This window comes from Oncorhynchus clarkii, unplaced genomic scaffold (assembly GCF_045791955.1).
Source record: "Oncorhynchus clarkii lewisi isolate Uvic-CL-2024 unplaced genomic scaffold, UVic_Ocla_1.0 unplaced_contig_5644_pilon_pilon, whole genome shotgun sequence".
Classification (NCBI taxonomy): Eukaryota; Metazoa; Chordata; class Actinopteri; order Salmoniformes; family Salmonidae; genus Oncorhynchus; species Oncorhynchus clarkii.
The window spans coordinates 48,051-72,181 of NW_027257933.1; the positions used below are offsets into that span (position 1 = coordinate 48,051).

Consider the following 24,131-nt stretch of genomic DNA (forward strand, 5'->3'; position numbering starts at 1 on the left):
TCTGTCTTAAAAGGCACAATGTCTTATTGACACCAGTTTTTCTTTCTTCAAGTTTAGGAGTAGACCTTTAAAATGTACACTGTAAAATTCACTGTCCTAAAGAGGCAGGGAGATGTCTTGTCCTTCTAGATTACAGATGTTATGCCCCTATTTATTCACACTTTTTGACATACAGTATGAATACATGATTGTGTGTCAGCTTGTGCAGCAGACAGTAGTCAGTCATGTTGCTCCTGGTCACGTGATGCGGCAGCCCAACCTGCGACTTCAAAAATCAGTGTCAGCTCTCGGCCCAAGAGGATTACCTCCTTATCTAATGAAGAAGTTGGTTTCTCCTGTGGGAGACTCAGGTTCAGATCAGTGTCTTCTTGTGTGTGTGTGTCTGTCTGAATGTGAACATTTGTTTCTCTCCTACCTGAAGTTCAGAGTACCATTCTATCAAATCACACCAGTCTACAGAGCATCATTAACATACAGTAGAGAGTTCATTAAAAGTACCTATGAGAAGCCTATTTCTCACAGATCCATTCTTGTGAAAACGAACATCCCAAATCCCTCCATACTCCTTGGCCTGACGATATGTAATAGATTTCCCCACAGTTCTGGTACGTACCACCACCAGGCTCTCCACTCCACCAATACCTGCAGTAGAAACAACATAGTTAGACTGACCACTCTCTCAGAACCTAGAGTATGAACAACAGAGTTAGGCTGACCACTCTCTCAGAACCTAGAGTATGAACAACACAGAGTTAGATTGACCTCTCTCTCAGAACCTAGAGTATGAACAACACAGAGTTAGACTGACCTCTCTCTCAGAACCTAGAGTATGAACAACACAGAGTTAGACTGACCTCTCTCTCAGAACCTAGAGTATGAACAACACAGTTAGACTGACCTTTCTCTCAGAACCTAGAGTATGAACAACACAGAGTTAGGCTGACCACTCTCTCAGAACCTAGAGTATGAACAACACAGAGTTAGACTGACCACTCTCTCAGAAAGAGTATGAACAACACAGAGTTAGGCTGACCACTCTCTCAGAACCTAGAGTATGAACAACACAGAGTTGGACAGACCTCTCTCTCAGAAAGAGTATGAACAAAACAGATAATCCGTCCTACTCCTTCCACTGTGGTCAGTGTTATTAGAGCAGTAGTCTCTTACCTTGGGGAGGTCAGTGTTATTAGAGCAGTAGTCTCTTACCTTGGGGAGGTCAGTGTTATTAGATCAGTAGACTCTTACCTTGGGGTGGTCAGTGTTATTAGATCAGTAGTCTCTTACCTTGGGGTGATCAGTGTTATTATAGATCAGTAGTCTGTTACCTTGGGGTGGTCAGTGTTATTATAGATCAGTAGTATCTTACCTTGGGGTGATCAGTGTTATTATAGATCAGTAGTCTCTTACCTTGGGGTGGTCAGTGGGGTGCCGTCCACCCATTTCCAGGTCCCCTCAGTAACAGAGTCAGTCAGACCAATCCAGACATAACTGACTGATTTAAACCCATTGATGAATGTCTGTTGAGGAACAGAAAAAGCATTGTTACTAACACATGATGGACTAATAAATAGAGTATCTCTCTCTGTCTCTCACCTGTTCCTCTTCACTGTTAATGATCACCAGATCTGCTCCTCTCTCCAGACAGTCCTGTCTACTCTCCTCCCAGGATTTCCTCTCAGTAGAGAGGAAGTAACAGCTGCAGCCAAACCTTCTCCATCCTTCAGGACAGGACCCTAGAAGTTTCACATTAAACCTCTCACTAAAGGCTTCAGTCATACTAAAGTTATACTTAAATCTGAAGTGGTTCTCCAGCAAATTAGTAAAAATGTCTCACCCCATGTTCAAGAATGGCATTACATTACAACCTCTCACTTTTGGTTATTTTAAAATGAAATGATCTCCAAAATATCGCTATTTTTAAAACAAGCCATAAAAAGTTGGTTGCAATTTCAGTTTATTCCAAATATTATGGTTAAACTCAAATATACTAATTGATTTTTAAAAAACGTTATTTTTATTTTTTATATAAAGCGTTATAATCTTTCTACGTTATAGAAATAGGACTGGTAGAGTTGTTACACATGCAGCTAACAAAAATATATGGAAATGTCTGTTCTACTCTAAATGAAAACCAACGTTGGGGAAGAGATTTTCCATGTACCTATTCCATGGTACATGGTTTATGAACTGATACACAAAACGACCCTGGATTAAAAAAAGGTTAAAATTATTACACACCATTCTTGCAACCAATAGAAGGTTATATACAGTGCTTTCAGAAAGTGTTAAATGTAAAAAATAAATCCCCCGTCATCAATCCACACACAATACCCCATAATGACAAAGCAAAAACAGTTTAAAAAAACATTTTTGCATTTTTGCAACATTTACATAAGTATTAAGACAGTTTACTCAGTACTTTGCTGAAGCACATTCGGCAGTGATTACAGCCTTGAGGTCTTCCTGGGTATGACTCTACAAGCATGGCACACCTGTATTTGGAGAGTTTCTTCCATTCTTCTCTGCAGATCCTCTCAAGCTCTGTCAGGTTTTATGGGGAGTGTCGCTGCAAAGCTATTTTCAGGTCTCTCCAGAGATTTTGGATCGGGTTTAAGTCCGTGCTCTGGCTGGGCCACTCAAGGACATTCAGAGACTTGTCCCGTAGCCACTCCTGTGTTTTCTAGGCTGTGTGCTTAGGGTCGTTGTCCTGTTGGAAGGTGAACCTTCGCCCCCAGTCTGAGGTCCTGAATAATACCATGCTATTGTTTGAGGAGAGTGAACAGTTATGAACTTAAATGTATTCATAAACCAATTAGGCACATTTGGGCAGTCTTGATACAACATTTTGAACAGAAATGCAATGGTTCATTGGATTGGTCTAAAACTTTGCACACATACTGCTGCCATCTAGTGGACAAAATCTATATTCCATAGTCATATATTTGCCTTTCTTTGCATTATAAAGATGGAAAAAACAAACATTGTTTTTGTATTCTCTTTTACCAGATCTAATGTGTTATATTATCCTACATTAATTTCACATTTCCACAAACTCCAAAGTGTTTCCTTACAAATGGTATCAAGAATATGCAGGTCCTGAGCTACAGGCAGTTAGATTTGGGAATGTCATTTTAGGCAAACATTTAACAAGAAAAAGGTCCGACACTTCAGAGGTTAAGTAAACAAGGTATCTGTTTTTTATTCAATTTGCACACCCCCCAAAAAACTGTTTCGCTTTGTCATCGTGGGGTATTGTGTGTAGATTGATGAGGATAGCCATTCTAAAATCCAATTTAGAATAAGGCTGTAACTTAATAAAATGTGGAAAAAGTGAAAGGGTCTGAATACTTTCTGAATGCATTGTATATGGGGGGATACAACCATCCCAGCTCCACAGATTTTGCTGCTTAGAGAAAGAATCATTAGATCAATTGTTTTGGTACTGTCCATATGTAGCTTGTTTTTGGTCGCAGGTTCAGGAATGACTGAAGAATTGCAACATTTACCCGGAGCTAACTCTGCAGATAGCCCTGCTGGGTGATTTAAAAAGCCATAGTCAATCGATCAATATTATAATAATACTCCTAGCAAAACGTTTTTACTTTATTGTTACAATATGTGGAATCTGTGAGACTAGAAAGGATCCAGATGTTTGTGAAACGTCACAGCACAGTTGAAAAATATGACCAATATGAATGAAAACTGGATGGTGTTCAGATATAGATGGGAGGGGTTGAGTGGAGCTGAAGGATGGGACTAAAAACAAGCAAAATATAATTATTGTAAAATATGCTCCGTCCATAATATGTATATAGTATGCACAAGCTGGAAGTAGAAGCCTCAGTGTTGTTTTCAGTTGGTTTACAACAATTAAGGGACGGGCGGTAGGGTTAGTGGAATTAATAAGTAAAATATATATTTTTAAATATATATACTACCAGTCAAAAGTTTGGGCACACCTACTCATTCAAGGGTTTTTCTTTAGTTTGACTATTTTCTACATTGTAGAATAACAGTGAAGACATCAAAACTATGAAATAACACACGGTATTGAACAAATCAAAATCTATTTAATATTTGAGATTCTTTCAAGTAATGATGGAATGTGGTTTCTCTTTGCTTATTTGAGCTGTTCTTGCCATAATGTGGACTTGGTATTTTACCAAATAGGGCTATCTCCTGTATACCACCCCTACCTTGTCACAACACAACTGATGGGCTCAAACACATTAAGGAAAGAAATTCCACAAATTCACTTTTAAGAAGGCACACTTGTTAACTGAAATGCATTCCAGGTGACTACCTCATGAAGCTGGTTGAGAGAATGCCAAGTGTGAAAAGCTGTCATCAAGGCAAAGGGTTGCTATTTGAAGAATCTCAAATATAAAATATATTTAGATTTGTTTAACACTTTTTTGGTTACTATATGTTTCCATATGTGTTATTTCATAGTTTTGATGTCTTCACTATTATTCTACGATGTAGAAAATAGTACAAATAAAGAAAAACCCTTTACAGACAATATAAATGGGGGATTGGAAATGGTGCAGACAATTACATGTTTTTATATTTAATTATTTAACTAGGCAAGTCAGTTAAGAACAAATCCTTATTTTCAATGACGGCCTAGGAACAGTGGGTTAACTGCCTTGTTCAGGGGCAGAACGACAGATTTCTACCTTGCTAGCTCAGGGATTCGATCTTCCAACCTTTCGGTTACTAGTCCAACAATCTAACCACTAGGCTACCCTGCTGCCCCTACCCTGCCGCTCCACATTGAAGGAAGCCACAATCTGCAACATTAAAGATGACCTACCCCCTAAAAAAATAATACAATCTGAGTTCTAGGTAGTTCTGATGACCTCTGATCTCCTGTGGCGTGTGTTGAGCGAAAAGGCACAACACAGCTCCAGTCAACTTAATTTGTTTCTGGTCCTAATGGTCATGGATAGCATTGACAATACTTCTTGAATATGCTTGTGTGTGAGATAACAGGTCAACTACAGAAACTGTGGATCAGGAAGCAAATAAAAAGGTGGGCCCTTTGTACACATTTACCTTTGTTCTCCCAGTTCAGTCTTTCTATCTCCTTCTGTAGCTGGTCACGCTCCATAGTTGTAGTGTTCAGACTCTTCTTCAACTTGTCTATTTCAGTGGTTCTGGTATTTAGACTACTCTGTAGCTGGTCTCTCTCTATAGTCAGGGTGTTGTAACTGGTCTGTAGCTGGTCTCTCTCTGTGGTCCTGGTAGTTAGACTATTCTGTAGCTGGTCTCTCTCTGTGGTCCTGGTAGTTAGACTATTCTGTAGCTGGTCTCTCTCTGAAGTTGCATCTGTAAAATGGAAAACTCAATCAAAATGTGTAACTGTCACAACATTGACAAAAATATTTTAGTAAAAAACAATGTTGACTTACAGGAATCCCACAGGCCAATGATCACAGCCAGTAGAACAAACACTGCAGCAACTGTGGAGGGTCTCTTCCACCACTGAAAATGTTCTGAATAACAAGTTATTAAAGTCAGATCTTTGGTAATGTGGTAATGTGTTTTACTGTATCAGTGTTTTATTTGAGCTGGATTCTGCAGGAACAGGATCCGGCAGCTCTCAGTTTTGGACTGATGGATTCCACAACCTATTTGGTCGGATCCGCTACCTCTCGTGGCATAGAAAATAATTGTTACTGTTTGCAATGAAAGAATTTGAATTAAAGAGCTCAAAGTTAATTTGATTTTCCTCCTCGTTAATTCTCCTGCCCCCTAAAATAAATGCAATGTAAAAACGTAGATTTCTATCCCGGGACTGATTTTCTGAGAATACTAAACTTTTCACAACTTTATTACTCATTACGCTGTTATTTCTAACCCGATATGGATGACAATACCTTCAAATTAAAGCTGACGAGTTGCACTTTAACCCCATAGTCATGATTTAAAATCCAAACTTTTGGAGTATTGAGCCATAAGAAGAAAACATGCTTCACTGTCCCAATAACTACGGAGGGCCTGTAGGTAGGGGTAAGGTAGAGACAGGTAGCCTCAATATTAACAGAGGGTACTGTAGGTAGGGGTAAGGTAGAGGCAGGAAGCCTCAATATTAACAGAGGGTACTGTAGGTAGGGGTAAGGTAGAGGCTGCTAGCCTCAATATTAACAGAGGATACTGTATGTAGGGGTAAGGTAGAGACAGGTAGTCTCAATATTAACAGAGGGTACTGTAGGTAGGGGTAAGGTAGAGACAGGTAGCCTCAATATTAACAGATGGTACTGTAGGTAGGGGTAAGGTAGAGACAGGTAGCCTCAATATTAACAGAGGGCCTGTAGGTAGGGGTAAGGTAGAGACAGGTAGCCTCAATATTAACAGAGGGTACTGTAGGTAGGGGTAAGGTAGAGGCAGGAAGCCTCAATATTAACAGAGGGTACTGTAGGTAGGGGTAAGGTAGAGGCTGCTAGCCTCAATATTAACAGAGGATACTGTATGTAGGGGTAAGGTAGAGACAGGTAGTCTCAATATTAACAGAGGGTACTGTAGGTAGGGGTAAGGTAGAGGCAGGAAGCCTCAATATTAACAGAGGGTACTGTAGGTAGGGGTAAGGTAGAGGCAGGTAGTCTCAATATTAACAGAGGGTACTGTAGGTAGAGGTAAGGTAGAGGCAGGTAGCCTTGAGGTTACAGTGTTGGGCCAGTAACCAAACGGTTGCTGGTTTAAATACCGGAGCAGACAAGGTGAAAAATCTGTTGTTGTGCCCTTCAACAAGGCACTTCATCCTAATTGCTCCGGGAGCGCTGTACGTTGGAGACATTGTGATCATTGTCACGAAGTCCCACTGGCTTTAGAAATGTAATTCCCTCGACCTCATGGCACCTGAGCTCAATTTCGAGTCTGATAGCAAAGGATCTGAATACTTATGTAAATAAGGTATCTGTTTTTTATATATTTGCAACAATTTCTAAAGCTGTTTTCACTTCGTCATTATTGGGTATTGTGTGTAGATTGACGAGGAAAACACATTTGTTCCATTTTAGAATAAGGTTGTAACAGAACAAAATGTGGGAAAAGTCAAGGTGTCTGAATATTTTCTGAATGCATTATAAATCCTCTCCACAATAACAAGTGTTTAAACACTGTAGTGCTGATAAAGTTAAAGCAAGCAGAGGCAGATCAACTCCTTGACATAATGACTCACAGGAACAGAAACAAGCATAAACATCACAACACATTCATTACATTAACACCAGGCACAATAGTTAAGTAGGATAATTCTTTACTTGTGGTGAAGGTTGTGGACACCAGTTGACTTTGCTTTCCATTTTCCAGCACAGTGCAGACAGTGACAGAGTACTGAGTACCACCTTGCAGGTCAGAGAGAGTGATGCTGGGTGAAGATGTGGTAGTGATGTGTGGTTCTGTCCCTGAACAGCGATAGGAGATCTGGTAATGATGTCGGGTTTGGTCCAATCCTGGTGGCTGGTTCCAGCTAACAGCAGCTGATGTGGTGTCCACTGAGTCAACAGTCAGCTGGTCTGGAGCAGGAAGTACTAAGAGAACATAGATTATTGTCAGGGCTACAGTTTAACTCCAGAAATATACTACAGGAGGGAAAGTAGAATAGTAGAATAGTAGCTTAAAAGTAGAAAAGGTCAGCTTGCAAATCCTTTTGATATTTATTTTTTTATTTCACCTTTATTTAACCAGGTCGGCCGGTTGAGAACAAGTTCTCATTTACAACTGTGACCTGGCCAAGATAAAGCAAAGCAGTAAGACAAAAACAACAACAGAGTTACACATGGAGTAAACAAACATACAGTCAATAACACAATAGAAACATTTGTATACAGTGTGAGCAAATGAAGTAAGGAGGTAAGGCAATAAATAGGCCAATAGTGGCAAAGTAATTACAAATGAGCAATTAACACAGGAGTGATAGATGTGCAGAAGAGGATGTGCACGTAGAAATACAAAAACAGATATTGGATGAGGTAGGTAGTTGGTTGGATGGGCTATTTACAGATGGGCTGTGTACAGCTGCAGCGATCGATAAGCTGCTCTGACAGCTGACGCTTAAAGTCAGTGAGGGAGATATAACTTCAGTCATTTTTGCAATTCGTTCCAGTCATTGGCAGCAGAGAACTGGAAGGCAAGGCAGCAAAAAGAGGTGTTGGCTTTGGGGGTGACCAGTGAAATACACCTGCTGAAGCGTGTGCTACGGGTGGGTGTTGCTATGGTGACCAGTGAAATACACCTGCTGAAGTGTGTGCTACGGGTGGGTGTTGCTATGGTGACCAGTGAAATACACCTGCTGAAGTGCGTGCTACGGGTGGGTGTTGCTATGGTGACCAGTGAAATACACCTGCTGAAGTGCGTGCTACGGGTGGGTGTTGCTATGGTGACCAGTGAAATACACCTGCTGAAGCGTGTGCTACGGGTGGGTGTTGCTATGGTGACCAGTGAAATACACCTGCTGAAGTGCGTGCTACGGGTGGGTGTTGCTATGGTGACCAGTGAAATACACCTGCTGAAGTGTGTGCTACGGGTGGGTGTTGCTATGGTGACCAGTGAAATACACCTGCTGAAGTGCGTGCTACGGGTAGGTGTTGCTATGGTGACCAGTGAAATACACCTGCTGAAGCGTGTGCTACGGGTGGGTGTTGCTATGGTGACCAGTGAAATACACCTGCTGAAGTGCGTGCTACGGGTGGGTGTTGCTATGGTGACCAGTGAAATACACCTGCTGAAGTGTGTGCTACGGGTGGGTGTTGCTATGGTGACCAGTGAAATACACCTGCTGAAGTGCGTGCTACGGGTGGGTGTTGCTATGGTGACCAGTGAAATACACCTGCTGAAGCGTGTGCTACGGGTGGGTGTTGCTATGGTGACCAGTGAAATACACCTGCTGAAGTGTGTGCTACGGGTGGGTGTTGCTATGGTGACCAGTGAAATACACCTGCTGAAGTGCGTGCTACGGGTGGGTGTTGCTATGGTGACCAGTGAAATACACCTTCTGAAGTGTGTGCTACGGGTGGGTGTTGCTATGGTGACCAGTGAACTACACCTGCTGAAGCGTGTGCTACGGGTGGGTGTTGCTATGGTGACCAGTGAAATACACCTGCTGAAGCGTGTGCTAGGGGTGGGTGTTGCTATGGTGACCAACGAGCTGAGATAAGGAGGAGCTTTACCTAGCAAAGAGTTATAGATGACCTGGAGCCAGTGGGTTTGGCGACGAATATGTTGCGAAGACCAGCCAAAGAGAACATACAGGTCACAGTGGTGGGGAGTATATGGGGCTTTAGTGACAAAACGGATGACGCTGTGATAGACTGCATCCAATTTGCTGAGTAGAGTGTTGGAGGCTATTTTGTAAATGACATCGTGGAAGACAAGGATCGGTAGGACCGTCAGTTTTATGAGGGTAATGGGAAGGGAAGAAATAAACTAAAGCAGAAGTCACAACAGAGGTTATATATGCATTTATCAACTTCACTGCTACATTGTTGTCACCATGGCAACAAAGCAAAAAACACTGCAGTTCTAAATCCTCTCCGCAATAGTGTTTAACACTGCACTACTGATAAAGTTATAGTAAGCAAAGGCAGATCAACTCCTTGACATAATTATTCACACTAATCGAAGAAAGCAAGAATTCAGACACTATAAAAAACTTTGATTAACTTCAGCACCAAACTGCATGTTGAGATCTGGGGAATTCACCATCATATTTCTCATCAGGAAGGATACTGGACCTTAACATCCCATGCTGACATATCCATTATGATTAGTTCATAGTTATTTTATAACTAGTTAAGGTTCGATAATTTTATGTCTGGTGACAAACTTGACGTATTTGACTTCCTTACTTGTGGTGAAGGTTGTTGACACCAGTTGACTTTGCTTTCCCTTTTCCAGCACAGTGCAGACAGTGACAGAGTATTCAGTCGCAGGTTTCAGGTCAGAGAGAGTGATGCTGGGTGAAGATGTGGTAGTGATGTGTGGTTCTGTCCCTGAACAGCGATAGGAGATCTGGTAATGATGTCGGGTTTGGTCCAATCCTGGTGGCTGGCTCCAGCTAACAGCAGCTGATGTGGTGTCCACTGAATCAACAGTCAGCTGGTCTGGAGCAGGAAGTACTAAGGGAAAATAAACACATTATTGTCAGTGTTATCGTTTAACTACAGAAATAGACTACAATAGGAAAAGTAGAATAGTAGTTTAAAAAATAGAAAAAGCCAGTTTGCAATTCCTTTTGATATGGGAAGAAATAAGCTAAAGCAGAAGTCACAAGAGACGCTGATTTGTAATGTAACAAAAATGAAGTGTTTCTGCTATTCCGGCACCATTTCTTCCGGCGCCGTCCCACGCCTGGACTTCCTGACGCCCCCCCACCCCCCCCGGACTTCCTGACGGGCCGTCCCACGCCTGGACTTCCTGACGCCCCCCCCGGACTTCCTGACGGGCCGTCCCACGCCTGGACTTCCTGACGGGCCGTCCCACGCCTGGACTTCCTGACGGGCCGTCCCCCACGCCTGGACTTCCTGACGGGCCGTCCCACGCCTGGACTTCCTGACGGGCCGTCCCCCACGCCTGGACTTCCTGACGGGCCGTCCCACACCTGGACTTCCTGACGGGCCCCCAGGTGGTAAGGGTAGGTAGCAACACATCTGCCACGCTGATCCTCAACACTGGAGCCCCTCAGGGGTGCGTGCTCAGTACCCTCCTGTACTCCCTGTTCACCCGTGACTGCAGGCCAGGCACGTCACCAACAGCATCATTAAGTTTGCAGATGACAGATAAAAAAAACGTCTAATCTATTGTTTACCTAATATATTTTTTTTACTTAAAAATGTCACTGTTGGTTAAGGGCTTGTAAGTTTATTTATTTATTTATTTATTTTACCTTTATTTAACCAGGTAGGCAAGTTGAGAACAAGTTCTCATTTACAATTGCGACCTGGCCAAGATAAAGCAAAGCAGTTCGACAGATACAACAACACAGAGTTACACATGGAGTAAAACAAACATACAGTCAATAATAAAGTATAAACAAGTCTATATACAATGTGAGCAAATGAGGTGAGAAGGGAGGTAAAGGCAAAAAAGGCCTTGGTGGCAAGGTAAATACAATATAGCAAGTAAAACACTGGAATGGTAGTTTTGCAATGGAAGAATGTGCAAAGTAGAAATAAAAATAATGGGGTGCAAAGGAGCAAAATAAATAAATAAATTAAATACAGTTGGGAAAGAGGTAGTTGATAGGGCTAAATTATAGGTGGGCTATGTACAGGTGCAGTAATCTGTGAGCTGCTCTGACAGTTGGTGCTTAAAGCTAGTGAGGGAGATAAGTGTTTCCAGTTTCAGAGATTTTTGTAGTTCGTTCCAGTCATTGGCAGCAGAGAACTGGAAAGAGAGGCGGACAAAGAAAGAATTGGTTTTGGGGGTGACTAGAGAGATATACCTGCTGGAGCGTGTGCTACAGGTGGGAGATGCTATGGTGACCAGCGAGCTGAGATAAGGGGGGACTTTACCTAGCAGGGTCTTGTAGATGACATGGAGCCAGTGGGTTTGGCGACGAGTATGAAGCGAGGGCCAGCCAACGAGAGCGTACAGGTCGCAATGGTGGGTAGTATATGGGGCTTTGGTGACAAAACGGATTGCACTGTGATAGACTGCATCCAATTTGTTGAGTAGGGTATTGGAGGCTATTTTGTAAATGACATCGCCAAAGTCGAGGATTGGTAGGATGGTCAGTTTTACAAGGGTATGTTTGGCAGCATGAGTGAAGGATGCTTTGTTGCGAAATAGGAAGCCAATTCTAGATTTAACTTTGGAGATTGGAGATTGGAGATGTTTGATATGGGTCTGGAAGGAGAGTTTACAGTCTAACCAGACACCTAAGTATTTGTAGTTGTCCACGTATTCTAAGTCAGAGCCGTTCAGAGTAGTGATGTTGGACAGGCGGGTAGGTGCAGGTAGCGATCGGTTGAAGAGCATGCATTTAGTTTTACTTGTATTTAAGAGCAATTGGAGGCCACGGAAGGAGAGTTGTATGGCATTGAAGCTTGCCTGGAGGGTTGTTAACACAGTGTCCAAAGAAGGGCCGGAAGTATACAGAATGGTGTCGTCTGCGTAGAGGTGGATCAGAGACTCACCAGCAGCAAGAGCGACCTCATTGATGTATACAGAGAAGAGAGTCGGTCCAAGAATTTAACCCTGTGGCACCCCCATAGAGACTGCCAGAGGTCCGGACAACAGACCCTCCGATTTGACACACTGAACTCTATCAGAGAAGTAGTTGGTGAACCAGGCGAGGCAATCATTTGAGAAACCAAGGCTGTTGAGTCTGCCGATGAGGATGTGGTGATTGACAGAGTCGAAAGCCTTGGCCAGATCAATGAATACGGCTGCACAGTAATGTTTCTTATCGATGGCGGTTAAGATATCGTTTAGGACCTTGAGCGTGGCTGAGGTGCACCCATGACCAGCTCTGAAACCAGATTGCATAGCAGAGAAGGTATGGTGAGATTCAAAATGGTCGGTAATCTGTTTGTTGACTTGGCTTTCGAAGACCTTAGAAAGGCATGGTAGGATAGATATAGGTCTGTAGCAGTTTGGGTCAAGAGTGTCCCCCCCTTTGAAGAGGGGGATGACCGCAGCTGCTTTCCAATCTATGGGAATCTCAGACGACACGAAAGAGAGGTTGAACAGGCTAGTAATAGGGGTGGCAACAATTTCGGCAGATAATTTTAGAAAGAAAGGGTCCAGATTGTCTAGCCCGGCTGATTTGTAGGGGTCCAGATATTTGCAGCTCTTTCAGAACATCAGCTGAATGGATTTGGGAGAAGGAGAAATGGGGAAGGCTTGGGCGAGTTGCTGTTGGGGGTGCAGTGCTGTTGACAGGGGTAGGAGTAGCCAGGTGGAAAGCATGGCCAGCAGTAGAAAAATGCTTATTGAAATGTTCAATTATGGTGGATTTATCAGTGGTGACAGTGTTACCTATCTTCAGTGCAGTGGGCAGCTGGGAGGAGGTGTTCTTATTCTCCATGGACTTTACAGTGTCCCAGAACTTTTTTGAGTTAGTGTTGCAAGAAGCAAATTTCTGCTTGAAAAAGCTAGCCTTGGCTTTTCTAACTGCCTGTGTATAATGGTTTCTAGCTTCCCTGAACAGCTGCATATCACGGGGGCTGTTCGATGCTAATGCAGAACGCCATAGGATGTTTTTGTGTTGGTTAAGGGCAGTCAGGTCTGGGGAGAACCAAGGGCTATATCTGTTCCTGGTTCTAAATTTCTTGAATGGGGCATGTTTATTTAAGATGGTTAGGAAGGCATTTTTAAAAAATATCCAGGCATCCTCTACTGACGGGATGAGGTCAATATCCTTCCAGGATACCCCGGCCAGGTCGATTAGAAAGGCCTGCTCGCTGAAGTGTTTCAGGGAGCGTTTTACAGTGATGAGAGGAGGTCGTTTGACCGCTGACCCATTACGGATGCAGGCAATGAGGCAGTGATCGCTGAGATCTTGGTTGAAGACAGCAGAGGTGTATTTAGAGGGGAAGTTGGTTAGGATGATATCTATGAGGGTGCCCGTGTTTAAGGCTTTGGGGAGGTACCTGGTAGGTTCATTGATAATTTGTGTGAGATTGAGGGCATCAAGTTTAGATTGTAGGATGGCTGGGGTGTTAAGCATGTTCCAGTTTAGGTCGCCTAGCAGCACGAGCTCTGAAGATAAATGGGGGGCAATCAGTTCACATATGGTGTCCAGAGCACAGCTGGGGGCAGAGGGTGGTCTATAGCAGGCGGCAACGGTGAGAGACTTGTTTTTAGAGAGGTGGATTTTTAAAAGTAGAAGTTCAAATTGTTTGGGTACAGACCTGGATAGTAGGACAGAACTCTGCAGGCTATCTTTGCAGTAGATTGCAACACCGCCCCCTTTGGCAGTTCTATCTTGTCTGAAAATGTTGTAGTTTGGAATTAAAATGTCTGAATTTTTGGTGGTCTTCCTGAGCCAGGATTCAGACACAGCTAGAACATCCGGGTTGGCAGAGTGTGCTAAAGCAGTGAATAGAACAAACTTAGGGAGGAGGCTTCTAATGTTAACATGCATGAAACCAAGGCTATTACGGTTACAGAAGTCGTCAAAAGAGAGCGCCTGGGGAATAGGAGTGGAGCTAGGCACTGCAGGGCCTGGATTCACCTCTACATCGCCAGAGGAACATAGGAGGAGTAGAATAAGGGTGCGGCTAAAAGCAATAAGAATTGGTCGTCTAGAACGTCTGGAACAGAGAGTAAAAGGAGGTTTCTGGGGGCGATAAAATAGCATCAAGGTATAATGTACAGACAAAGGTAAGGTAGGATGTGAATACAGTGGAGGTAAACCTAGGTATTGAGTGATGAAGAGAGAGATATTGTCTCTAGAAACATCATTGAAACCAGGAGATGTCATTGCATGTGTGGGTGGTGGAACTAATAGGTTGGATAAGGTATAGTGAGCAGGACTAGAGGCTCTACAGTGAAATAAGCCAATAAACACTAACCAGAACAGCAATGGACAAGACATATTGACATTAAGGAGAGGCATGCTTAGTCGAGTGATCAAAAGGGTCCAGTGAGTGGAGAGGTTGGTTGAGGGTCACGGCGATTTAGACAGCTAGCCAGGCCAACCGGTAGCAAGCTAGCATAGGATGGAGTCTGTTGTTAGCCACCTCTTGCGTTCGGTCAGTAGATTAGTGGGGTTCCGTGAGGTAGAGGGGATTAATCCAAATCACACAACAACAACAAAAATAAGAACAATAGATATAGTTATAGAGGCCCGAGAAGAAAACATAATAATAATAAAAATAAATAAATTGTCCGATTGTCTATTCAGATAGCAGCCGGTAAGACAGCTAACGGTTAGCGGGCCGCAGATGGGCGTTCAGGTAACGTCGCGACAGAGGAGCCAGCCGGATCTCATTCAGGTAGATAACGTCGGCAGTCCAGTTGTGAAGGCCCGGTGGGGCTCCGCGTAGGCAGTGAAACGGGTCCAGATAGGTGACTGCAGCCCAGGAGTGAATGATGGAACTCAGGAGTGATTGACGGAGCTGGCTAGCACCGGAACAATCGATGATTGCTCCGGAATCGACGAAAGCCGACTGTCACACGGATAGCAGCTAGCTAGCTGTGAGATCCGGGTATGAATGTCCAGAGAGCAGTTGAAATCCAGGGACATGGAGAGAGAAATTGGTCCGGTATGTTCCGTTCCGAGCCGCGCTGCGCCGTACAAAACTGGCGATAGATTTTCGATGGATTTTCAAGCTAAAGGATAGCTGATGACCACAAACCGTGGTTAGCTGAATACTAACGATTTGCCAGTAAAGAAGCTAACTAGCTTCTGATTAGCTTCTGGATTAGCTTCTGGGCTAGCTCCTGGCTAGCTTCTGGCTAGTTTCTGGCTAGCTTCTTGGAGTTTCTGGCTAGCTTCTTGGAGGATTACAGATCTGAGGTAAATAATACTTTTTTATAAATATAAATTGGTGAGGCTGGTTGCAGGAGAGTGTTTAGAAGATGAGTTGATGGAAAATAAAAATAAAATGTATGTGAAAAAAGTTGTAAATATATATATATACAGGACACGACAAGACGAGGACAAAAGACGTCTGAACTGCTATGCGATCTCTTGGAGAAGTATTCGGCGCACGTGACAAATAAACTGATTTGATTTATATTCATAAATTCATATAAATTAAAAGAATGCTGTGATTATAAATCCTCTCCACAATAACAAGTGTTTTACGCTGTACTTTGGATAAAGTTAAAGCAAGCAGATCAACTCCTTGACATAATGACTCACAGTGGTGTAACGTACTTACATAAAAAATACTTGAAAGTACTAATAAAAATACTTGAAAGTACTAATAAAATTACTTGAAAGTACTACTTAAGTAGTTAAGGTATCTGTACTTTACTTTACTATTTATGTTTGACTACTTTTACTTCACTACATCCCTTAAGAAAATAACATACTTTTTTACTCCATACATTTTCCCTGATACACAAAAGTACTCGTTACATTTTGAATACATAGAAGGACAGGAAAATATTGTAATTCACACACTTATCAAGTGATCATCCCTACTGCCTCTGATCTGGCGGACACCCTAATCTGAAATGATGTCTGAGTGTTGGAGTGTACCCCTGGCTATCTGTAAAAAAATAAAAATGGTTCCATCTGAAATTATTTATACTTTTACTTTTGAGTATCTTTAAAACCAAATACTTTTAGACTTTACTCAAGTAGTATTTTACTGCGTGACTCTATACTCGAGTCATTTTCTATTATCTTTACTTTTACTCAAGTATGACAAATGGTTACTTTTTCAACCTGTCACAACTCCCACCGAAGGTGTCTCCCCTGCCTGTTCGGGCGGTGCTCGGCGGTCGTTGTCACCGGTCTACTAGCCGCCACCGATCCCTTTTTCCTTTTCTGTTAGTTTGGTCTTATTAGTTGCACCTGTTCCTTTCTGTGTTTCTTGATGTTTGTCTATTTAAGCCTGTTAGGCCCGCCTAGGTTTGTGCGGGATTGCTATGCTGTTAGTTTGTGGATGTTCCTTTGTGTTTTGTTTCTCCAGACAGTTTTGGGTCCTGTGTATGGTCCTGTTTATGGTCCTGTGTATGGTCCTGTGTATGGTCCTGTGTATGGTCCTGTGTATGGTCCTGTGTGTATGGTCCTGTGTATGGTCCTGTGTATGGTCCTGTGTATGGTCCTGTGTATGGGCCGGTCAGTTAATGCGCCTTGTGTTTTTGGCGTGACCGTTTTTTCCCGGTAATAATAAATATACATTTATTCGAACCCTCTGCTCTCTGCACCTGACTCCAAACCCACTGTTCTTGAAGGACTCTGACACCACCACTGATGACTCACAGAAATGGAATAAAGCATGAACTCAGATATTATAAACATTCATTGTTTTCAGCACCAAACTGCATTTTGAGGTCTGGGGAATTCACATACAGTCATTTTAATAACCAGAACTAATACTTAAGTAGGGTAGTTACCTGTGGTGAGGGTCGTTAACACCAGTTGACTTTGCTTTCCCTTTTCCAGCACAGTGCAGACAGTGACAGAGTATTCAGTAGCAGGTTGCAGGTCAGAGAGAGTGATGCTGGGTGAAGATGTGGTAGTGATGTGTGGTTCTGTCCCTGAACAGCGATAGGAGATCTGGTAATGATGTCGGGTTTGGTCCAATTCTGCTGGCTGGCTCCAGCTAACAGCAGCTGATGTGATGTCCACTGAATCAACAGTCAGCTGGTCTGGAGCAGGAAGTACTAAGGGAAAATAAATACATTATTGTCAGGGTTACAGTTTAACTCCAGATATACACTGAGTGTACAAAACATTAAGGATACCTGCTCTTTTCATGACAGACTGACCAGTTGAATCCACATTAAAGTTATGATCCCTTATTAATGTCACTTGTTAAATCCACTTCAATCAGTGTAGATGAAGGAGAGGAGACAGGTTAAAAAAGGAGACAGGTTAAAGAAGGAGACAGGTTAAAGAAGGAGACAGGTTAAAGAAGGATTTTGTGTGTGTGCCATTCAGAGGGTGAATGGGCAAGACAGAAATATTTAAGTGCCTTTGAACGGGGTATGGTATGTGCCAAGAGCATAAGTTTGGGTCAAGAACTGCAACGCTGCTGGGTTTTTCACGCTCAACAGTTTCCCATGTGTATCAAGAATGTTCCACCACCCAAAGGACATCCAGCCAACTTGACAACTGTGGAAAGAATTGGAGTCAACATGGGCCAGAATCCCTGTAGAACGCTTTCAACACCTAGTAGAGTCCATGCCCTGATGGATTGAGGCTGTTCTGGGGGCAAAATGTGTCGTACACTCAAATGTAATTAAATGTTTAACAGATGTCCCACTTAACATTTCTCCTAAGTTAAATAATCTGAAAAATGTAAAAGTTGTAAAAAAAGAAAGTCCCCCAGCTTTCAATAAAGAGATACATAACTTCCTCTCAGATAATGTCTGAACTAGGCCTCTTTCAGCCTCCACAAAAGGCCAACATCTCTTGATTAGGCTGCTAGGTGTTGCACTAAGGATTGCCATAATGTTTTAAGAAGATGTTTTACCTAGAGCTGTGGAGGTCATGACATTTAGTCAGCTGTTTATTGTCATGCAATAGACAGCCGGTCTCATGGCAATTGACCGTGAATTCATGAATTATTTACAAGGTTTAATGTTTGATTCGATACATTAAATAATTAATGAATAATTTGCCAGTAAGAAACTGCTAGCCATGGGCTGTTAACAGCTGACCACTGCTAACTGGCAAGCACAAAAACAGTGAAGTTCGGGAGTACAGACCACAAGAAATCAGCTGCCGAAAATGCACAGTCAAAGAAGAGAATATTCTGTCAAGGAAGTTATTTTTTTATTTGAAATAAAGGCATACTAAGACAAAATACATGTGACGGGTAAATTATAACACATTAGTATATTTATTAAAATGCTGGAAGTGAATGCTGGAATTAAACAATTAACTATGCAAATGAGCAAAAGGTGTGTGCATTAAGGAAATAGACGGCTGGCTCAAATAGAAACCTGTCTCTAATAACCGCCTGTTGTTTCCAGTGACCAATTTCACTTTTATGGTAAACACGTTTAACATCTCCAGGCCTCAACACCTACAAGCCGCTGATACGTGCCATTGAAACATCTACATTTTTTAAAGTGTAATAAATAATTTAATATACAAAATCACAAATCAATGATGTATTTTAGGCAGGACTAAATAAACATAATATGAAGAAAATGTATTTCAGAAGAACAGAAGAGTTCTACTGTATATTATCTGGCTATGCGCCATGCCATAGACTGTAGGCTTACTCATTTAGCAGACAAGAACAGAAGAGTTCTACTGTATATTATCTGGCTATGCGCCATGCCATAGACTGTAGGCTTACTCATTTAGCAGACAAGATATGAAGAGTTCTACTGTATATTATCTGGCTATGTGCCATGCCATAGCATGTAGACTTGTTCATTTAGCAGACAAGATATGAAGAGTTCTACTGTATATTATCTGGCTATGCGCCATGCCATAGACTGTAGACTTGTTCATTTAGCAGACAAGATATGAAGAGTTCTACTGTATATTATCTGGCTATGCGCCATGCCATAGCATGTAGACTTGTTCATTTAGCAGACAAGATATGAAGAGTTCTACTGTATATTATCTGGCTATGTGCCATGCCATAGCATGTAGACTTGTTCATTTAGCAGACAAGATATGAAGAGTTCTACTGTATATTATCTGGCTATGCGCCATGCCATAGCATGTAGACTTGTTCATTTAGCAGACAAGATATGAAGAGTTCTACTGTATATTATCTGGCTATGCGCCATGCCATAGCATGTAGACTTGTTCATTTAGCAGACAAGATATGAAGAGTTCTACTGTATATTATCTGGCTATGTGCCATGCCATAGCATGTAGACTTGTTCATTTAGCAGACAAGATATGAAGAGTTCTACTGTATATTATCTGGCTATGCGCCATGCCATAGCATGTAGACTTGTTCCGTGCGATTCTTTGATATAATTTTATCGTAAGAAGAATACATAATCATTATTTTAATTCAGTTTTACTTTTGGGGGGGCTGGGGCTCATATAGGCCTCTACGTAAAATCTTATGCTCATGTGTGTTTTGAATGAATTATCACCTTAGAAAGGGCTGTTCATTTCGTTGTGTTTGTTGCGCTTTGAAACTACATCCACAATTACCATGTTTTCCATTCAGTTTCAACCTGTTATTGAACTTATTTCTTCAAATTGCTCATCACAGTGAGGTGAGTTTTAAAAGCACATACTGTTTAAGTGTTTGATGTGATTTTCGATTGCATTGACGTCAGAGAGGTTACAGGGACAATAGAGCCCTGAGTACCAAGCCATTAGGACCTGCTGGTAGTTTGCAAGTTGGGTACTACCAAAGCATGTCCAGAGTGCAAAAAAGAGATGACCTTAACTCAGTAGTCATGTGGAATATTACTGAGGTCATGACCCATGACTGCCGGTAATATGTGACTGACCGGCTCGATTCGGTCTTACGTAGCTAAATAAATTGTGTTTTTTCACATTGGATAAAAGTAGAGACTCAGAGCTACAAAGTTGTATAACTTACACTACATAAACTTGTAACCTCACTTTTGAGAAAATGGTCTTTGAATACTCTGTCTACTCCCATTCAGCATCGTTCACCCCCTGTTAAGCTTTAGCCTCACCCATCTCTTTAGGGATTCACATGTGAGGCCATGTGCTAACCATTTCAAGACTAAAAGCTGGTTTATACTACGGTGTGTTCATAAATTTTATCTAGAGTGCCAGAGTGTGCTCTGGGTGTTCGTAAACTCAGAGCGATGCCAGAATGTCCGTTTGTAAATTCAGAGCGCACACTGGAAGCTATGGCCCTAAAGTAGGATTGATCCGAGCGTTCTGACCTAACAGCAGCAGTCAAGCACCCAAGCTAACTGGCTAACGTTGGCTAGTTTAGGAGCTACATCCAGATATTAATGAGAGAACACCTCACTGTGACCATTTCACTCGCCCTAGCAGAGCTGGTTAGGTTGTTTTTATGTTATCCAGAACATTGGTGACTGTAACTGTGCTGCTGGTAACAATTTAATTATGTTTAAATGACCAACGTTTACTGACACATTCAACAAGTGTAGAGCGTTCGTAAATTGGTCAGTTATTCTGCCCTCTGGCACACAGACGAGAGTGCTCTGAAATCGGAGTAGACAGCTAGAGGGAATTTGCCAGCTACATCTATCAACAGTTGTCGCAGTGACATGACCATTCTATTTAAATGGTAACTTGCATAGTGGAGTCTTTCGTATCGAAGACTTGTAGCTAGCTAAAAAATGAACCATAACCCCAACGCATGACGTTACTACCCTGCATGAATCTGCAGATAGCTAACCAACCAGGTTCATAACTAGCTATAACCAGCAAAGGCTCTGATATACGAATATTATAAATATATTATTAGCTAGCTAAAAGTACAATAACTCGAAATGAAAACGACTGACAAAATTAGAAACGTGTACTATATGAGAATATAGCTGTATACTTGGATGGACACTTCTAACTCTTGGTATAGATTTAACAATTTCATGGTCACCGCAACATCATTCTACTTTTCCACCGGTAACGTTCTAGTCATTTTATTAAATGTTTATAACCTTCCAGATGGAAAAGTAGAATAAATCCAGGGCTTTTGATATGGGAAGAAATAAGCTAGAAACAGAACAGAAGCAACAAAATGTATATTTGTAATGTAACAATTGTTGTAGTTCGTTTATTTTTTATTTGTTTAACTAGGCAACTTAGTTAAAAACATTCTTATTTACAATGGCGGCCTACTAAAAAGCAAACGCCTCCTGCGGTGGGCTGGGATAAAAATATATTTATATAAGACAACACACACAAGAGACACTACAACACTACATAAAGAGAGACAATACTGCATAAAGAGAGACCTAAGACAACATAGCAAAGCAGCAACACATGGCAACACAGCATGGTAGCAATACAACATGGTACAAACATTATTGGGCACAGACAACAGCACAAAGGGCACGGTAGAGACAACAATACATCGCAGAAATCAGCCACAACTGTCAGTAAGAGTGTCCATGACTGAGTCTTTGATTGAAGATACCAGTTTGAGTGTTTGTTGCAGCTCATTCCAGTCGCTAGCTGCAGCGAACTGAAAATAGGAGTGACCCAGGGATGTGTGTGCTTTGGAGACATTTAACAGAATGTGACTGGCAGAACAGGTGTTGTATGTGGAAGATGAGGGCTGCAGTAGATATCTCAGCTAGGGAGGGGGGGGAAGTGAGGTCTAAGAGGGTTTTATAAATAAGCATTGAGACAGGTATACAGAGATGATATAGAGTATAGAGTGCAGTGATGTGTCCTGTAAGGAGTATTGGTGGCAAATCTGATGGCCGAATGGTAGAGCATATCTAGCCACTCGAGACCACCCTTGCCTGCCGATCTATAAATTATGTCTCTGTAATCTAGCATGGGTAGGATGGTCATCTGAATCAGGGTTAGTTTGGCAGCTGGGGTGAAAGAGGAGCGATTACGAAAGAGGAAACTAAGTCTAGATTTAACCAAGTCTAGATTTAACTTTAGCCTGCAGCTTTGATATGTGCTGAGAGAAGGACAGTATACCGGCTAGCCATACTCCTAAGGACTTGTATGAGGTGACTACTACCTCTGAGGGTTTAGAGCTTGACACCTGTGGGGAGAGGGGCATTCTTCTTATCAAACCACATTTGTTTTGGAGATGTTCAGAACAAGGTTAAGGGTAGAGAAAGCTGTTCTGACTGTATACACTGCACTCTTTGAGAGAGGTAGTTAGCAAACCAGGCCAAAGACCCCTCAGAGACACCAATACTCCTTAGCCGGCCCACAAGAATGGAATGGTCTACCGTATCAAAAGCTTTGGCCAAGTCAAAAAAGATGGCTGCACAACCTTGCTTAGAATCAAGGGCAATGGTGACATCATTAAGGTTGCAGTGACACATCTATAACCTGAGCGGAAAGCAGATTGCATACCAGATGATACTACAGACATCAAGAAAGTCAGTCAGCTGATTATTGACAAGTTTTTCCAACACTTCTGATAAACAGCACAAAATGGAAATAGGCCTATAACAGTTAGGATCAGCTTGATCTCCTTTAAATAAAGGACTAAGCGTAGCTGCCTTCCAAGCAATGGGAACCTCCCCAGAGAGGAGAGACTGGATAAAAGGTTGGAGAGAGGCTTTAGTGGTAAAGAGACAATGAGCTGTAATTAGGGGAAGATCTCTTACTAGTGCAGACTGTTGTAGAGACAGGTTCACTCTGTTCCCCATTGCTCAGCACAGTTGCAACACTAACAGTGTACTCGGTGCCAGGATGCAGGTTTGAGAAGGTTTTGTGGCAGTCGTCAGTAACGGCTGTGAGGGGGTCTGTTCCTGGGATGCAGTTGGATATGAAGAAGCGCTGTGGGACTTTCTCCATCCCTTCAGCCTTGGACCAGTGGAGAGTGAAGGAGGTCTCTTCCAAATGGTCTACCTTTAAATCTCTGGGTGTGACCACTGGAACAAAAACCAAGATTTGTTTAGAATAGAGAATGTGCTGTTTTTGACAGAGTCCAAACATGTCTCTGGTAATGAATGACTGATGTAGTCTGCATAAAAACACAAGTTAGCCTACTGTACCTGTGGATAGGGATGCTGAGACCTACTGTACCTGTGGATAGGGATGCTGAGACCTACTGTACCTGTGGATAGGGATGCTGAGGCCTACTGTACCTGTGGATAGGGATGCTGAGGCCTACTGTACCTGTGGATAGGGATGCTGAGGCCTACTGTACCTGTGGATAGGGATGCTGAGATCCATCTGCTTTGGCTTCCATCTTCTCCCTCTGTAGCCATGTTGAACTGGTACTTTTCATCAGGTTTGAGACTGCTTATTTCAAGATGATGCCCACCTTTCACTCTTGATGATCTTGTTTCACCGTGACACCCCCAGGTCACTCTGAATGTCTGTGGTCCTGTCAGCCACTGAGGACAACTACAGCTCAGAGACACAAATACTTATGTCAAATATTGATGTCAGCAGCAGGACATGGATTCACCAGGAGGGGGCAGCACTGGGGAAGGAATAATGAGAGAGAGAGAGAAAAACAGACTTTATTGACAGTAAAATTACAAAAACAAGTGTATTATTCATCCCAGCAGTTAACACATGTTAAAAACAACTACATCCACTGAAGAAAAGTGTTCAAAATACAAAATATTCCCCTTAAAGAGACATATTTTTGTTTTTAAGGACACCGGACCTCATATTTAAAGACTTTTGGAATCCACATTTAAACTAATAAGAAGTTATATTTTCTGGGGGCAGAAAACACACCGCGTTGTAGAAATGACCGAGGCTTAAGTTGGACACCAATCTGCCTGAACCTGGTAATGGCTAGACGGGATACATTTGATGTCTAATTGACGTCAGACGTTGATTTCTTTTTGCATTTAAGTTAACCCTAACCCTTTTCCTAACCTTAACCCGATTATCCTAACCTACTATGTTAATTGTCCTAACT

At 42.2% G+C, this 24,131-nt stretch overlaps 2 protein-coding genes and 1 long non-coding RNA gene across 3 annotated transcripts; all 3 read right to left on the reverse strand.

Moving 5' to 3' along the window:
- Nucleotides 1–509: 509 nt before the first annotated feature.
- Nucleotides 510–5,221, reverse strand: LOC139393703 (C-type lectin domain family 4 member E-like). Its single transcript, XM_071142053.1, has 4 exons — nucleotides 5,059–5,221; nucleotides 1,594–1,733; nucleotides 1,408–1,517; nucleotides 510–642 (listed from the first exon to the last, which is right to left on the reverse strand). Exons 1-4 carry the CDS (start codon nucleotides 5,111–5,113, stop codon nucleotides 510–512), a joined length of 438 nt encoding a protein of 145 aa, XP_070998154.1. The 5' UTR covers nucleotides 5,114–5,221.
- A 32-nt stretch (nucleotides 5,222–5,253) lies between these two features.
- Nucleotides 5,254–7,521, reverse strand: LOC139393709 (uncharacterized). Its single transcript, XR_011629794.1, has 3 exons — nucleotides 7,266–7,521; nucleotides 5,415–5,498; nucleotides 5,254–5,331 (listed from the first exon to the last, which is right to left on the reverse strand). It is a non-coding gene; the product is annotated as an uncharacterized lncRNA (long non-coding RNA).
- A 2,274-nt stretch (nucleotides 7,522–9,795) lies between these two features.
- Nucleotides 9,796–23,673, reverse strand: LOC139393704 (tenascin-like). Its single transcript, XM_071142055.1, has 3 exons — nucleotides 22,858–23,673; nucleotides 17,023–17,292; nucleotides 9,796–10,121 (listed from the first exon to the last, which is right to left on the reverse strand). Exons 1-3 carry the CDS (start codon nucleotides 23,186–23,188, stop codon nucleotides 9,796–9,798), a joined length of 927 nt encoding a protein of 308 aa, XP_070998156.1. The 5' UTR covers nucleotides 23,189–23,673.
- Between the last annotated feature and the right edge of the window lie 458 nt (nucleotides 23,674–24,131).

Bases quoted from the DNA above. Each gene is read 5' to 3' on its own strand.
- LOC139393704 (XM_071142055.1), bottom strand. From the start codon at position 23,188: ATGTTTGGACTCTGTCAAAAACAGCACATTCTCTATTCTAAACAAATC. The intron at 17,293-22,857 runs GTAAGAGATCTT...ATTTTCCCTTAG, and splicing joins CTCTACAACAGTCTGCACTA to TACTTCCTGCTCCAGACCAG. The intron at 10,122-17,022 runs GTAACTACCCTA...ATTTTCCCTTAG, and splicing joins GTTAACGACCCTCACCACAG to TACTTCCTGCTCCAGACCAG.
- LOC139393703 (XM_071142053.1), bottom strand. From the start codon at position 5,113: ATGGAGCGTGACCAGCTACAGAAGGAGATAGAAAGACTGAACTGGGAG. The intron at 1,734-5,058 runs GTAAATGTGTAC...TGAAACTTCTAG, and splicing joins ACTGAACTGGGAGAACAAAG to GGTCCTGTCCTGAAGGATGG. The intron at 643-1,407 runs GTAAGAGACTAC...TTTCTACTGCAG, and splicing joins ACCCCACTGACCACCCCAAG to GTATTGGTGGAGTGGAGAGC.